The 13,482-nt window shown below is 37.5% G+C and overlaps 1 protein-coding gene across 19 annotated transcripts in view; it reads right to left on the reverse strand.

Moving 5' to 3' along the window:
* MAST4 (microtubule associated serine/threonine kinase family member 4) overlaps positions 1-13,482 on the reverse strand; it is a 197,412-nt gene that overhangs the window by 17,811 nt on the left and 166,119 nt on the right. For all 19 annotated transcript variants that reach the window (XM_077936321.1, XM_077936320.1, XM_077936318.1 and 16 more), the window contains 6 exons: positions 12,701-12,839; positions 11,237-11,369; positions 10,362-10,527; positions 5,938-6,039; positions 2,685-2,807; positions 2,429-2,541 (listed from right to left, as the gene is read on the reverse strand). In XM_077936321.1, the coding sequence (XP_077792447.1) occupies positions 2,429-2,541; positions 2,685-2,807; positions 5,938-6,039; positions 10,362-10,527; positions 11,237-11,369; positions 12,701-12,839 (776 nt within the window). The remainder of the gene's footprint in view (positions 1-2,428; positions 2,542-2,684; positions 2,808-5,937; positions 6,040-10,361; positions 10,528-11,236; positions 11,370-12,700; positions 12,840-13,482) is intronic.

Here is a 13,482-nt window from a genome sequence, read left to right on the forward strand (position 1 = left end):
CACTGAAAAAACGAAAACAAAAATATCAGCAAGTCATATAATGGCCATCACTCAGGAATGCAAAGTGGTAGGGAGAGTGAGCTGAAATTGACTGTGAAGATGAGAATAAATTACTTGACTAAATGATTTAGAGATTTGGCGGGGGGGGGGGTGGCCATAAAAAAGCCAGTTGTTTATCTGACAACCTGCATATTGAGCTTGTTTGCAATGAAAAAAGTTGAGCTTTTAAGATATCAGTATCATACTATTCTTGTAGTATCCTATCTTACAAATGCACAGAAGCCATCCACAAAGAGAAGATTTAAATGCTTCTTGCTGTTTGAGAATTGGATTCCTGCTGCCAAGTCATGACAAAGGTTTAACATCACTAGACGGAAAGCAAGACCTTCTCTTGCTTTTCCCGCTTGCCCATTCTTAAATTGGCTCTACAGATGAATGGGGATTATGGATTTCTACAGATAGGGAAGCATATAACTATGCACAAGAGGAACAGAAACTTTAAAATCCCTTGCATTTAATCATATTCTGCAAAAAGCATTTGGAAATTGTATACAGTCACCCACTGAGTTTATTTATTTACACATATAGCCCATCACATCACAGGGGTTTAGAGAAGGTACTGTAATAGCAGACAAACTATAAAAAGCATACATATTTTAAGATGTTAAAACTGCTCCTGCCCTTCCCTTAAAAACAACAACAGTGTACTCGGGGTGGACATAATTACAGTGGGGGGGGAGTATTTGATCCCCTGATAAATTTGCCCTTTTGCCCTCTGACAAAGAAATGTCCAGTCCATAATTTTAATGGTAGGTTTATTGTAGCTGTGAGAGACAGAATAACAACAGGAAAACCCCCAGAAACCCAGAAGACAAAACCACCTGTCAACAGAAGCAATCAATCCAGCAGATTCCAAAGTAGTCACCATGACCAAGACCAAAGAGCTGTCCAAGGATGTCAGGGACAAGATTGCAGACCTGCACAAGGCTGGACTGGGCTACAAAACTATTGCCAAGCAACTTGGTGAGAAGGTGACAACAGTTGGTGCAATAATTCGCAGATGGAAGAAACACAAAATAACTGTCAACCTCCCTCGGTCTGGGGCTCCATGCAAGATCTCATCTCGTGGAGTTGCAATGATCAGGAGAATGGTGATGAAGCAGCCCAGAACTACACGGTGGGAATTTGTCAATGATCTCAGGGCAGCTGGGACCATAGTCACCATGAAAACAGTTGGTAACACACTACGCCATGAAGGACTGAGATCTTGCAGAGCCCACAAGGTCCCCTTGCTCAAGACAGCACATGTACAGGCCCATCTGCAGTTTGCCAGTGCACATTTGAATGACCCAGAGGAGAACTGGGTGAAAGTGTTGTGGTCAGATGAGACCAAAATCAAGCTCTTTGGCATCAACTCAACTCGCAAACTCAATGGGCAAATTTAGCAGGGGATCAAATACTTATCCCCCTCACTGTACGCTTACGTACTCATTCATTCACTTTATTTGTATACCATTTTTCTATGCACAGAAATATGCTTAAAGAGGCTTGCAACAAAGAAATAGGGATACGTTTCAAACACACACTACAAAACAATTTCATTATAACGCAGCAAAACAATAACATACCCACATTTACATAACAACATAACAAAAGAATAGCAAATATAGTAACATAGAGAAAAACACATTCCGATACTGTAAAGAGAACAGCATGCAACATCCAATAGCAAAAATAACGAGGGAGCTTCACAGTTTCACCTTAGCCCTTAGTGCTATACTATGGAATAACTAAGTTAAACCACCCAGAATATTCATCTTTATATATTCAATACTGCAATAATTATGCTCAAAACTGCTGAAACTTATTTTATAAAAGTTAAAACTGAACTAAGACCTAAATATTAGCTTTTACTATTTTCGTACGGGGTCTCTTCTTCATTACTTTCTCACTTTAAAAATCCAGGAACAATGCTTTTAGTTACTTTCCTCTTTTGATCTCACATACTCATCATATGGAAACATGATGAACTCACAAAGGAGCAAGATACAGGTGCAGAATGGGGGGACGCTTATTGTCTTTTGACAAATCACCTGGCTGGGTACAATGGAAGAAAGCTTAGGGTTTGCTATGAAGTGTGACCATTTTTGTATTTGTTTGAAGGAACTGAAATATATAATGCTAATATATTTACTTATATATTTACTTAATATCCAATAATTTGGATATTTTCTCAAACAGCCCTAGTAAAGTAAACCATAATAAATTAACAGTAGTAGTATTTACAGGAAGATCATTTTTTTAAAACCCTTCAATGGACGTGCCAAAAATGCCTCTCAATAATTCACCACTACACTTTTCTTCTGTTTTCTCATGCATTACACTCACCACAAATTTGGTATATCTTATGGAACATGCAAATGCTTACTTTTGAAAATCGATGCGAACATGAGGAAAACTGCCTAATCTCCAAATTAAAATCTTCATCATTTGTATCATCCTCTTCTTCAGTTTCCATGTGGTGGTATTTCTCAGAACGAGCTATAAAATACAGGACAATCTGTCAGAATTACTGTAGTTTGAAAACTAACTGAAGGACAGTTTTATTTTTGTTAATACAGTCAGCTTCTAGGACAGTAAAACATAGAATTAAAATTATCGCTTCTGTAGAAAATGAAACATACTGTCAAAGTAGCTTGTGTCATCTTCAGATTCCAGCTGAGGAATGAATTCTGCCTTCTGTCTCAGCAAACTATTCCAATCTAAGTTTTGGAAGAACGGGTGCTGTTTCACCTCATAAGCACCACCTGGGGGAGCAAGAGAAGCCTGTCTGGATTAATTCTACAAATAAATTATTCAGTCATATTTATTTTAACATAATAATACCATTTATTTCTAAAACGGTTGCCATGTTGTCATTTTTAAATGATTATCTTGGATTAATCTGTCTTTAGAAAACAAACTACAAAAACTTGAGACTGCTTCCCAGTCCATCTTAAGTAGGTAAAATGTACACCAGAACCGGTATTTACTTTGACACAGAAGCAAAGCATTAAACAAACCAGTAAGAATACATTAGAAACTTGAGCTATTTGTTTTAATATTGAAAAAATAGTCTGTGAATATTACCAACTGTTTAATTACTTTTGTGAACTACATTTTCATATTCTTCTTCAGGGGATAGCCTGAGCTAAGGTAAGTTAGAAGCAACACAATGTCTGTGATATCGGAAAAAAATAAAAACACCCACTATGTCATATGAAATAATATTAACAACACACTGGGAAATAAACATTGGGGATCTTGCATTTTTATTTGATGTTCATTTTGTTGTCTATATTTTAAACTTTATTCCCTGTTAAAAAGGCTATCCTTTTCCTTAAAAACAATTTATTTATTTTTTGGTAGTTGTACACTGAGGGGACAATTTGGGCCAATATGCAATGGAGAGGGGAAAGGGAGCTGAATTATATATAATGGATTGAACTGGTTAGCCAATTCTTTGGTGTTTCTGCACTCAACAGGTACAGTATTTTGCATAGTATCTAGAACAGTAGTTTGCAAACTTTTTTTTCTTACAGACATGAAAATTGCTGGTGGGTAATTAATGATAAACACAATGATTCTTTTTTTTTGCCTGTTTTATCAATTGTAATGTGCTGTGCTAGATGCTGTATGTTTTTTAATTGTACTTTATTGCTTCTTTCATTTCTTTTTATTTTAAAAGAAGCAATAAAAATACAATTAAAAGTTATATGAATATTTTATATGGTGAAGGTGCCGTCTCTTTCCTTCAATCACAAATCCAGACACTACATAACAGTTATAGATTGACTTTCTAAGAAGACCTTGGGGGGGGGGTATTGGTTTTTTATTCTTTTTATGCCTTTTGTGTTTTTCATCCTCTGTTTTTATATTGTGAACCTGGTCCAGATTGGCTACCTGAAATGTTTAGGGGGAAGGGAAGGGAAGGGTTAATGGGTTTTTGTTATTGTTGTATGTGTCAAAAATGTAATTTACAAGTACTTTGGAAACCAATGTATGCTTGTATTTTTTTTGGGGGGGGACTCATAAATAATAGCAATAAAAAGAACCAAATCCACAGATACGTTCCAGACCACCAGAAGGAATCTCATGGACTACTAGTGGGCCATGGACCAGAGTTTGAGAACCTCTGATCTAGAATAACAGTGAAAGTCAGAAGTTTACCACAATCTGACAACTGGTTTTAGGCAAATGCCAAATGCATTAATTTCCAAAACAATATTATTTCCAATTTTTTTAAAGTCACTTTTGCACAGCATTCCAAATGTCAAACAATCTAGACTCACCAAAAATTGTGACTGTCAAATTTTCACCCCAACTTAAATGCACATTCTCTAAATGCATAATACTGTCATTCAAAGAAACACTTTTCAGTCTCTCTTTATACGCACAACTTTATCACAAACCAAGGCAACCAGCACTGCTATTACCAGCACATTATCAATCTCTCTATGAAAAACTGGAACACAAATTACAGCCAGTCCATAGTACAAAAGACATAGCTGTATTCATCACCCCTTTCCTTTTATCTCCTTCAATTTCTCCTGTTTTTTGCTTCTGCAAAAGAATTGCACTGAATGAAGAGGATAAGAAAGCATTATGTGACTCAAACTCAAGCCTTTTCTTTGTATTAGTCAAAAGAAAAGTTCAGTCACTCACACTAGGATCTACTGAGATAATTGTTTTGACAGCGTTAACTGTGGCACATGAAAATGGCATTCTATATTGATTAACCATGATGTAAACTTTGATATGCTATAGAAGAGGACCCAGCCAGTCTGGGCTCTCTGCTGAAGTGCAATTACTAGACACTGCCTCTGTATAGTGGGAGATGTATGGGTTTCCTTAAAGTTTGGTACAGCTCAGTCAATGTGCTATGGGTGCCAAGATGCATTATACAGCCAGGAGAGTAGTAGCTATGGTCCCCCTTGTGAAGAAATGGTCCCACCTGTGCCTTTTGGTTTGTATATCACTACAGAGTTCAGGCATGGGGTTATGTATGGCTTCTTCTGTATGTATGAGTGAGGTGGACTGAGTGAGTAGCCAAACAAGACATAAAGCACATAGATCAGATACATTTTCAGGGACAGAAAAGGGTTCAGGATAGGACTTCCAGAATCCCACTGCTGATTGGCACTTCAGTTGTTTCTGCAGATCATTTATTTCAGACCCAGTAGCATGTCTTCCAATGCCTGAAGCAGAAACTTTAGTGAAATACCCACAGGGTGGATATGTGTCCACTCCATCATCACAAACACCAGGATATTTAATAGGAGTAGTTGCTTTCATCACAAACATACAGTTTTGGGTTTTCTCCCCTCTTGTTTTCCCCTTTTAATGGGTTCAGTTTCTTTTTTGTTTGTGCCTCACCGTGTTTGGTGCATGTATGGTTATGTATTTTTTGAACTTTCAATAACAATAATAATTATATATATATACACACACACACACACACACACACACACACAAAAAAAAAAAATTCAGAACTGGGGATCTATTAATAGACTGTGATGTGATTGGGAAACAGCATTGTCTATACAAACCTACATTTGACCCTTTGCAGGCATTATGATCTCAGGTTGCAGAAGTGCTGTCACTGGCATTTTCCTTAAGAAAATATGTTTAGTGTGTGAAAAGCAGTCTCAGTATTCATCAAAAAATATGTTGAAAAAGCACAACAGGAACAGTGCACTGTAGAGTCTGGTCAAATGACTGCTTTCTTAAAACATTACCAGTGAAACAAAACTAAATGTTGCCCTTGTAATACATGTTCATAATGCATTCACTGTAAGGTATTTCTTAGTCAAAAAGAGCAAGATAAAAGGCCCCAAACAATAAGATACTATTTCTATCATCTTGGTAAACATGAGTGTAAAAACCATGCTTTCTAACCTGTTCCCAATCTCTCCAAGGGGTTTTGTCTCAGAAGCAAAGTAATCAGTTCCTGGGCATCCGGAGGTGGTGCTTCATCTTTTTCTGGCCAGTTGATCTCATCTAGCAGAGAGAGATACAAATTGTCAATCTTTTTTTAACATTCTATCATTCAACATTGACTTGTGACATCTATTCAGCATAACTTGGTACAGCATAAGCGCAGCCTCAGGGATCAAGGTGGGGGTGTTGCTGTGGTTCACTGATCTTTGGCCATGCTTACCAGGAGACATCTTCATTCGGGGGCTGGCCTTTGGTTTGACACTTGATGTCAAACCAGAGAGAGAGACTGGCGATGCTGTTGCCCAGTAGTCTCCCTAACAGAGCTAATGCAAGCAGCCTCTGGTGTCACACTGGAGAACACTAGAAATATTGTCCTGGGGGATTTAAACATCCATGCGGAGGCTGCTCTTGTTGGTCTGGCTCTGGCCCTCATGGCCTCCATGACAACCATGGGGCTGTCTCAAGTGGTCACCAACCCTGACCCATAGCGCAGGACAACTTGTTTTTTTGCCCCTGGTGACGAAGCTGATGGTCTGGAAATAGGAAGGGTTTCTGTGATGCCCTAGTCATGATCAGGCCACTTCCTGGTGGGGTTGGGATAATGGTACCAACCTCCCTCTGTAGAGATGGAAGACCCACTATTATGGTTCACCCCTGGAGACTTATGGATTTCAATGGATTCCTGAATGCTCTGGGGGATTTTTTGGTGGATAGAACTGGCAATCCTGTTGAGGCCAATGGAATTGTGAGACTCAGAAGGCTGTAGATATAATCATGCCTGAGCCCTTGTGGAGCATGTTTGGCACCCTGGTATACTGGGAAGCTGTAAGTAATGAAACAGTTTAGGCGATGGCTAATGTGCAGGTGCCAGAAGTCTCACTGCAAATATGACCAAACAGGTGCTAGAGCACATAATCCTGCCTACTATGTGGAAGCGAACGCAGCAAAGAAGGCTCACTTTGCTGCTTCCATCACATCCTTGATAAATCGGTTAGCAGAGCTCTTCAGAGCGGTCCATAGCCTACTGACACCTATATTGGTAGACGGAGCCTGAGACACCTGAGGGTCCCTCTGTGCATTGCTTTGAGGACAAAGTTGGTTACCTTCACAGCAAGCTAGATGCCAGGATTGATGGTGTTCCAAGTGAGGTTTCCAATGTCCCATCAAGCCATGTTTTGTAGGCTCATCTACAGGCGATGGGTATTGGGGCCACTGTCCTGCAGTGGTTCTGGTGTCCTCTCCAGGGATGGTTTCAGAACACAGCATACTTCTCAATCCCATGGCTTTTAAGCAAAAGGGCACCACAGGGTATTTAACATCTACATTAAGCCACTGGGAGTTGCCATTAGGTATTTTGGAGAAAGGTGTCATCAGTATGCTGTTGATACCCAACTCTCAGTAACATCTGAATCTGAATGGCTGAGAAGACCCTTAGCCAGTGTTTGGATGCAGTGGTGGACTGGATGAGAACTAATAAACTGAGTCTGAATCTTTGCAAAATAGAGGGTGGGTGGGACCAGGAAGTTGGTAAGTTGCCTGCCCTGGATAGAGTTGTGCTCTCTTTGAAGGGACAGAAGTGGATTTTGGGGGTGCTTCTAGATCTAGCTCTGCCACTAGACGTGTGTCCACAGTGACTAGGAGTGTCGTATGCTAACTTTGGTTGTTAAGACAACTATGGACATTCCTGTATCAGAATAGTTTGATCACAGTGGTCCATGCATTGGCAACCTCATGGCTGGATTACTGCAGTGGGGTTGATTCAGAGGCTGCAGCTGATGCAGAACTTAATTCACCTTGGACAAAGGCAGGAAATGGACTGGATGAGGACAGGAAACAGCTACATACTCCTTGGCTCTGAACATTTCCTGCCTTGGACAGTAGGTGGTGATGTTTACCTATGTAACAGTCTGATACCCAGGGGAAATAGTCATGCAGCTTGCAAACTATACTCAAGATGCAATACACCAGGTCCTATGGAAAAGGTCACAATTTAATTGTGGTATTCTCCAAAAGGGCCAGATTAAACATCACAACTATGATGGGCCACGGGCTGAATTTTACCTAGGTGGACTTACACAGAAATGCTTTTACTCTGAATGAAAAGCAAAAGACATATTTTTCAACTTGGTTGAAGGAGATTTAAACACAAACCTTCTGAGGAAGCCCACATTTGGAAGACCTGATATCTGAATCCTGTCAAATATGGTTGTCTATAGATCTAAACACATGCTGAAGACATCTATCATGCAAAAAGCGATTTCGTAGTGGAATAAACCATAGTTTTTAACTAACTTATTTTGCATTTATGTTTTGTAATGAGGTAAATCACTCCAATGCACAGGCACAGAATGGGATATGAAAAGCAGTGAAAAGGGGGTGTTAAATAAGAAGCTATGGCAAAGACACATTCTCTGAACTCAAGAGAATCTGACAGATATAGTCTTCCTTTCCCCTAGGGAAAAACTTGTAAAGAATCTCATTGCACAGAAGAAATGTACCAGGGGGAAAATTACTTCCTAAGCAATGTCAATTCTTTGAATTGAAACTTGTAACCAGGTATTAATTATACTTTACTACAAGTTTTTTTAAAAAAATATTTAATATTTATTTAGTATTAAAATACACAGTATGGACAGTGTAGTATCCTTTAACCATGGTAAAACAACTGACCATTTTTTCGTCTCAGCTTCGTCTCCTCATACATTTATTTCCCCTACTGGTGCAATTGTTAACTAGAGTTTGATTTCAACAAGAATTTTAACCTAGAATAAGATGCACATTTTCAGTCTCTGCAACTTCTGCTAAAATACTGATGTGTCCAATTTCTTTTTAGTTATCTGAAGCTATTGGAATGTCCTTCTCCAGCTTATTACTTTATTACATAATATCATATGCTTGCACCCAAATGTACAAATGCACATGATAAGATAAACACAACGAAAGCATGACAGTATTTTATTTTTCCTGCCTACATCTTTTTAAATGCTATTTAAATGCATTCTGAAAAACAAAATATGAAAATTGTTGCTGCCTCAGGGATCAAAAACAACTTCTGCTTGTTTTAATTAAACATTTGATTCCCTCTTATAACTTAGGTACAAAAAAACCAGTATGTTTTTAAATCTATAAACAGCTAATGTATCGTATAAAGAGGTTATTTACTGTAGGCAACCAACAAATCTATTTCATTAGATTTCAAGCATGCCTAGCTGGAAGATCTAATAGAACATAGACATAATTGCAGCCTCCCCTCCCCTGTTCACTTCACTAGTGTACCTTTTCATTGTATTTTATAGAATGGATCGGGAAACAACTAGTAACAGAAATGTCATTCTAGTAAGCATTTGGCATAAACTGTGGCCATCTACATGTTTTGCATCTGGAAAATATAAGGGAACAGCAGGTAGGATAGAGATAGATACTGTTTAATTATCATTTAGTTTTGCCACAAGCTGCATAACAATACTTAGGGCCGGCCTGCAGGTTAAGATCTAAAAGGTTATTGAATTTTAAATGAAAGAAGAACAGCTGTTACAGAAATAACATTATACTGTAACGGCCACTAGTGAAATCATTAGCAATCTGTGAACTGCATTTGAATCCTTCTTTTCCCCATTATTTATTATTTGGGAGACATTTGTTTTAGGGTTTTATTACATTTCTGTTAATTTATTGCATTGTGCCCTTAGGCATTTTCCCATTTATGCAAATTAAGTACATATCAACCCTTTCTTTTTTTTTGCTGATTTTTAAAATTAATGGCTGAAAAGACAGTACTAGTTCCAAAAGTATTAACTATCCAGATAATAGTTCCTTTCTGATTAAAGTATTTATCCTCCTCTTTGTGACTAACTCTTTTCCTTTTAAAAAACATTTTCCTCTTGCTTTTCTAGTATGACTCTTCTATTTTTTTTCCCTGATCATATTCTTGCTCACCAGCACTGATACTCTTCTTTTTGTTCCTTCCTCTTTCTATTTCTTTGATCATTTCATGCCTTAGACTGACAGACTGCTGACGAAAATTGCTCTGAATTTTTATATACTGTAAAGTGCTTCCTACATATTAAGCATTATAGAAATATTAAATGTAAGCACTGTAGTAATATCAAATTATAATGATATTCGCTGAATTCAGTCCTGCTCTGTTTCACAAGTTCACATACCAGTATTGTAATTCTGGTGGATTATATAGATAATTACATTTTTAATTGTGGCAAATATGTTAGTAAGCAATATGGATTTAAGTGGTTCTTACACTGAAATGTATGTCATTTTTCCTGAAAGCTCCCCTGTCCTACAAAGGCCTGACTGAACATTGACCAGGTGGCAATTCTTAGAGAGGATGGTTTTAAGGATAATAATTCAAGTTTTCTGATATTTACCGCTGATTACTTGTCCAAATAGCTCCTCCGGTGTATCACCAAAAAAAGGAACACACCCAACAAGAAACTCATAAAGAATAATTCCCATAGACCACCAGTCCACTGGCTTGCCATAGCCCTGTCTTAGAATTACTTCTGGAGCAATATATTCTGGCGTGCCACAGACCTAAACGTGAGAGAAGAAAAGCAAACCTGAATTATATTTCTGTGCATAAAACTGTAAATTGATTGCAATCAATGTGTTAAAAGAAACATATGGAGAATTACAAATTTTGCCATGACTTTCTTTTTGGCTGCATGTATTTCAACTTTTCTGATGAAAGTACTCAAGCAACTAAATGCAAAATCCAACTGCAATTCAGATCTCAACTGAAAGCATGAAAAAATACTTTATATATGTTGTTTGCTAATGTGAAGTCACAGTAAATTACATATATTTATACTAAGCACAATTGACTCCTTATTATAACACGAAAACTGCAACGGATTTACCTTAAGTAACTCTTACAGTGAACAGATTGTGGGCAAATGGTAATGAGGCATGCTTAAAGGGAAATGGGCCATAGCTAGGATTTTTAGCACCCTTGATTGTGCAATGCATCATGAGTTCCACAAGTACTCTGCTGAGACTCCTGAATTCTTTATAAAAACAACTTTCCATTTGTCTCTCTTACAATCTCACTTGCTCACAATTAGATCATTCATCTTATTAATAGACCATAATTGAAGAAGGGAAAGTCTAGAACAGTAAAGGTAACTCTTACATATAGATTTGTTACAACACTATAGAAATAAAAAAGCATCTACACAATTTGCACAATTCATCTAGTTTCTAAAGCGTTCTGCAAATACAAAAGGAACCACACATCTCTTACCTGTTTATCCAGAAATTCTCTAGCATCCTTCTCAATGTGACCCTCATAAAGATTGGTGGTCATACTCATGAGGCCAACCTTAGATAGTCCAAAATCTGTTAACTTTATATGCCCCATGGAAGTTACCAGTAAACTGCAAATGAGAATGATAGCAGATTACTATTACTTTCTACTTCACTGCTGTAACAGCATAATGTTTTCGCTGTAACACATAAATTTAAACTCACATTACAGTCACAGTATATCATGAAATTTGTTGGAATAAAGCCAGCAAATGGATATGACAACTGGCAAGGGATACAGTGTTATGCGGGATCTTAGATTCTCTTTCCAGAGTACTGCTAGTGAGAATGTCACGGTCCCATAATAGCACAGCCAATTAGTAGGCATAAAGAATAATTCAATGGAAGTAGCAGTGTGATTGATCTCTCCAATGGGTATAATTTCAAAATCTCATTTCCTTTTCAGACAACACATCAAGATCAGGATGGCCTTGTGGCACCAACCTTAGGGCCAGAAGTGCAACTCTACTCATGCTGCCACACTGAGTGCCCTATGCATGAATAAATGTGCAAATAGAGCTGGTAATTAGGCTTTATTAAATCTTATAATAAAGTTATAGGCCTCGAATCATCATAGAAGAAATTGAAGATGTCTACAAAGTGGTGTATAAATATGCATATAAACTGTGGAAGTGGGAAAGCATTTATAAAGTTATGGTAACTATAACAAAAATTAATAGGATTTGTATTTTTCCTTCATTTAGTAGTAGGAAGCAAAAAGAAATCCAAAACTATGGAAACTAAATAAAGATGTTTCTCCATAGATGGTGGCCATCATACTACAAGAATGTGACAAAACACATTTGTGCGGGTTTTTAGACAGCTCTAAAAAAGCTAACTTTGAAAATTCTGAAGTGTCTTCATTCAGCTCTTGTTTAAAATAATCCACACCTGAGAAAAGCTTTAACCCTCTTAACTGGACCATTATTGTCCGAAGGTGAGTCTGCAAACATTTGCATGGTCTGACACATGAATAAACTGCAATACCTAACAAGTGTCAAATGGTGGATAAAGCATATAAACAACTGTTGCCCTCAGCTACGGACTATGACTGGAATACCTCCTTGAAACGCACTGCTGCAACGAATTAAAAATAAAAGAGGAACCAGTCAACAAATTCACTATAACTGCAGTTCTTTTAAAAAGAAACAAAGCAGTTAAATGATTACATTCTGAATTTATCTATCAATAAAATTTTATTACATGGACACAAGCCCATTAAAATAAAATTAAAACCCTGGAAGTCATTCAATATGTAATATGAAATGAGTAGTACACATATAAACCACGGAAAAGGAAAACCATGCAAACTACACTACACTTCATTTCACTTTGCCCAGAGGCTTCATATAGGATATCATTAGTGTTTCAAGCGACTGTTAGTTACATGCTATATACTTACTTATCTGGTTTCAAATCCCTGTGTACTATTCCATAGTTGTGGAGATACTCCAATGCCAGAACAGTCTCTGCAAAATACATTCTGGCCATGTCTACTGGCAGAGGTCCCATATTTTTCATTAAAGTAGCACAATCTCCACCTGAAATATAACGTGTATTATTAAACTTATTCCACGCTGAAGAGATGTTTCAGGATTCGGTTTGACACACAATTATAATTAAGAACAGTATATCCATAAGACTATTCTATTACAGTCAACATGTGAGCAGACGTGTTGACTGTAATAGAAAATATTATAGTAACAGGACTTTTTTGCCACTTTACATCACAAAAAGAAACTAATATTTTTAAAAATTGTGTTACATACATTCAAATTAGTTAAAGAAACTAATGTTGAACATTTTAGGTATGTGTATCTCTTTTTAATATTTGCTCTTTACCAAAGGATTTATGCAAATCCACTCATAGAAACACGGACAAGAAGGAAGAAAAGTTCTATTTCAGTATGAACATCTGGCACTGGCACAAGCATGAGAACACATGGAGGGGGGTGAGTAAGCAAGCTACCTTATCTACTTATACTACTGATGGGTGAATCCTCCTGAGGAGCTCGATTCCTAACCAAGCCTAACTAACCCAAACCAAAAAGCAAGCTCAGTTATTTCTGAAGATAGTTACAAGGCAAACAGACCACATAGCTTTCCAGGTATTAAGTACAACGTGGTCCAATTCCTTCACCAACCCCATAAGCCTCCCCACTCAACTACCTAAGCTGGTGGTTG

The sequence above is a fragment of the Podarcis muralis genome, chromosome 11 (assembly GCF_964188315.1).
Source record: "Podarcis muralis chromosome 11, rPodMur119.hap1.1, whole genome shotgun sequence".
NCBI classification, from domain to species: Eukaryota; Metazoa; Chordata; class Lepidosauria; order Squamata; family Lacertidae; genus Podarcis; species Podarcis muralis.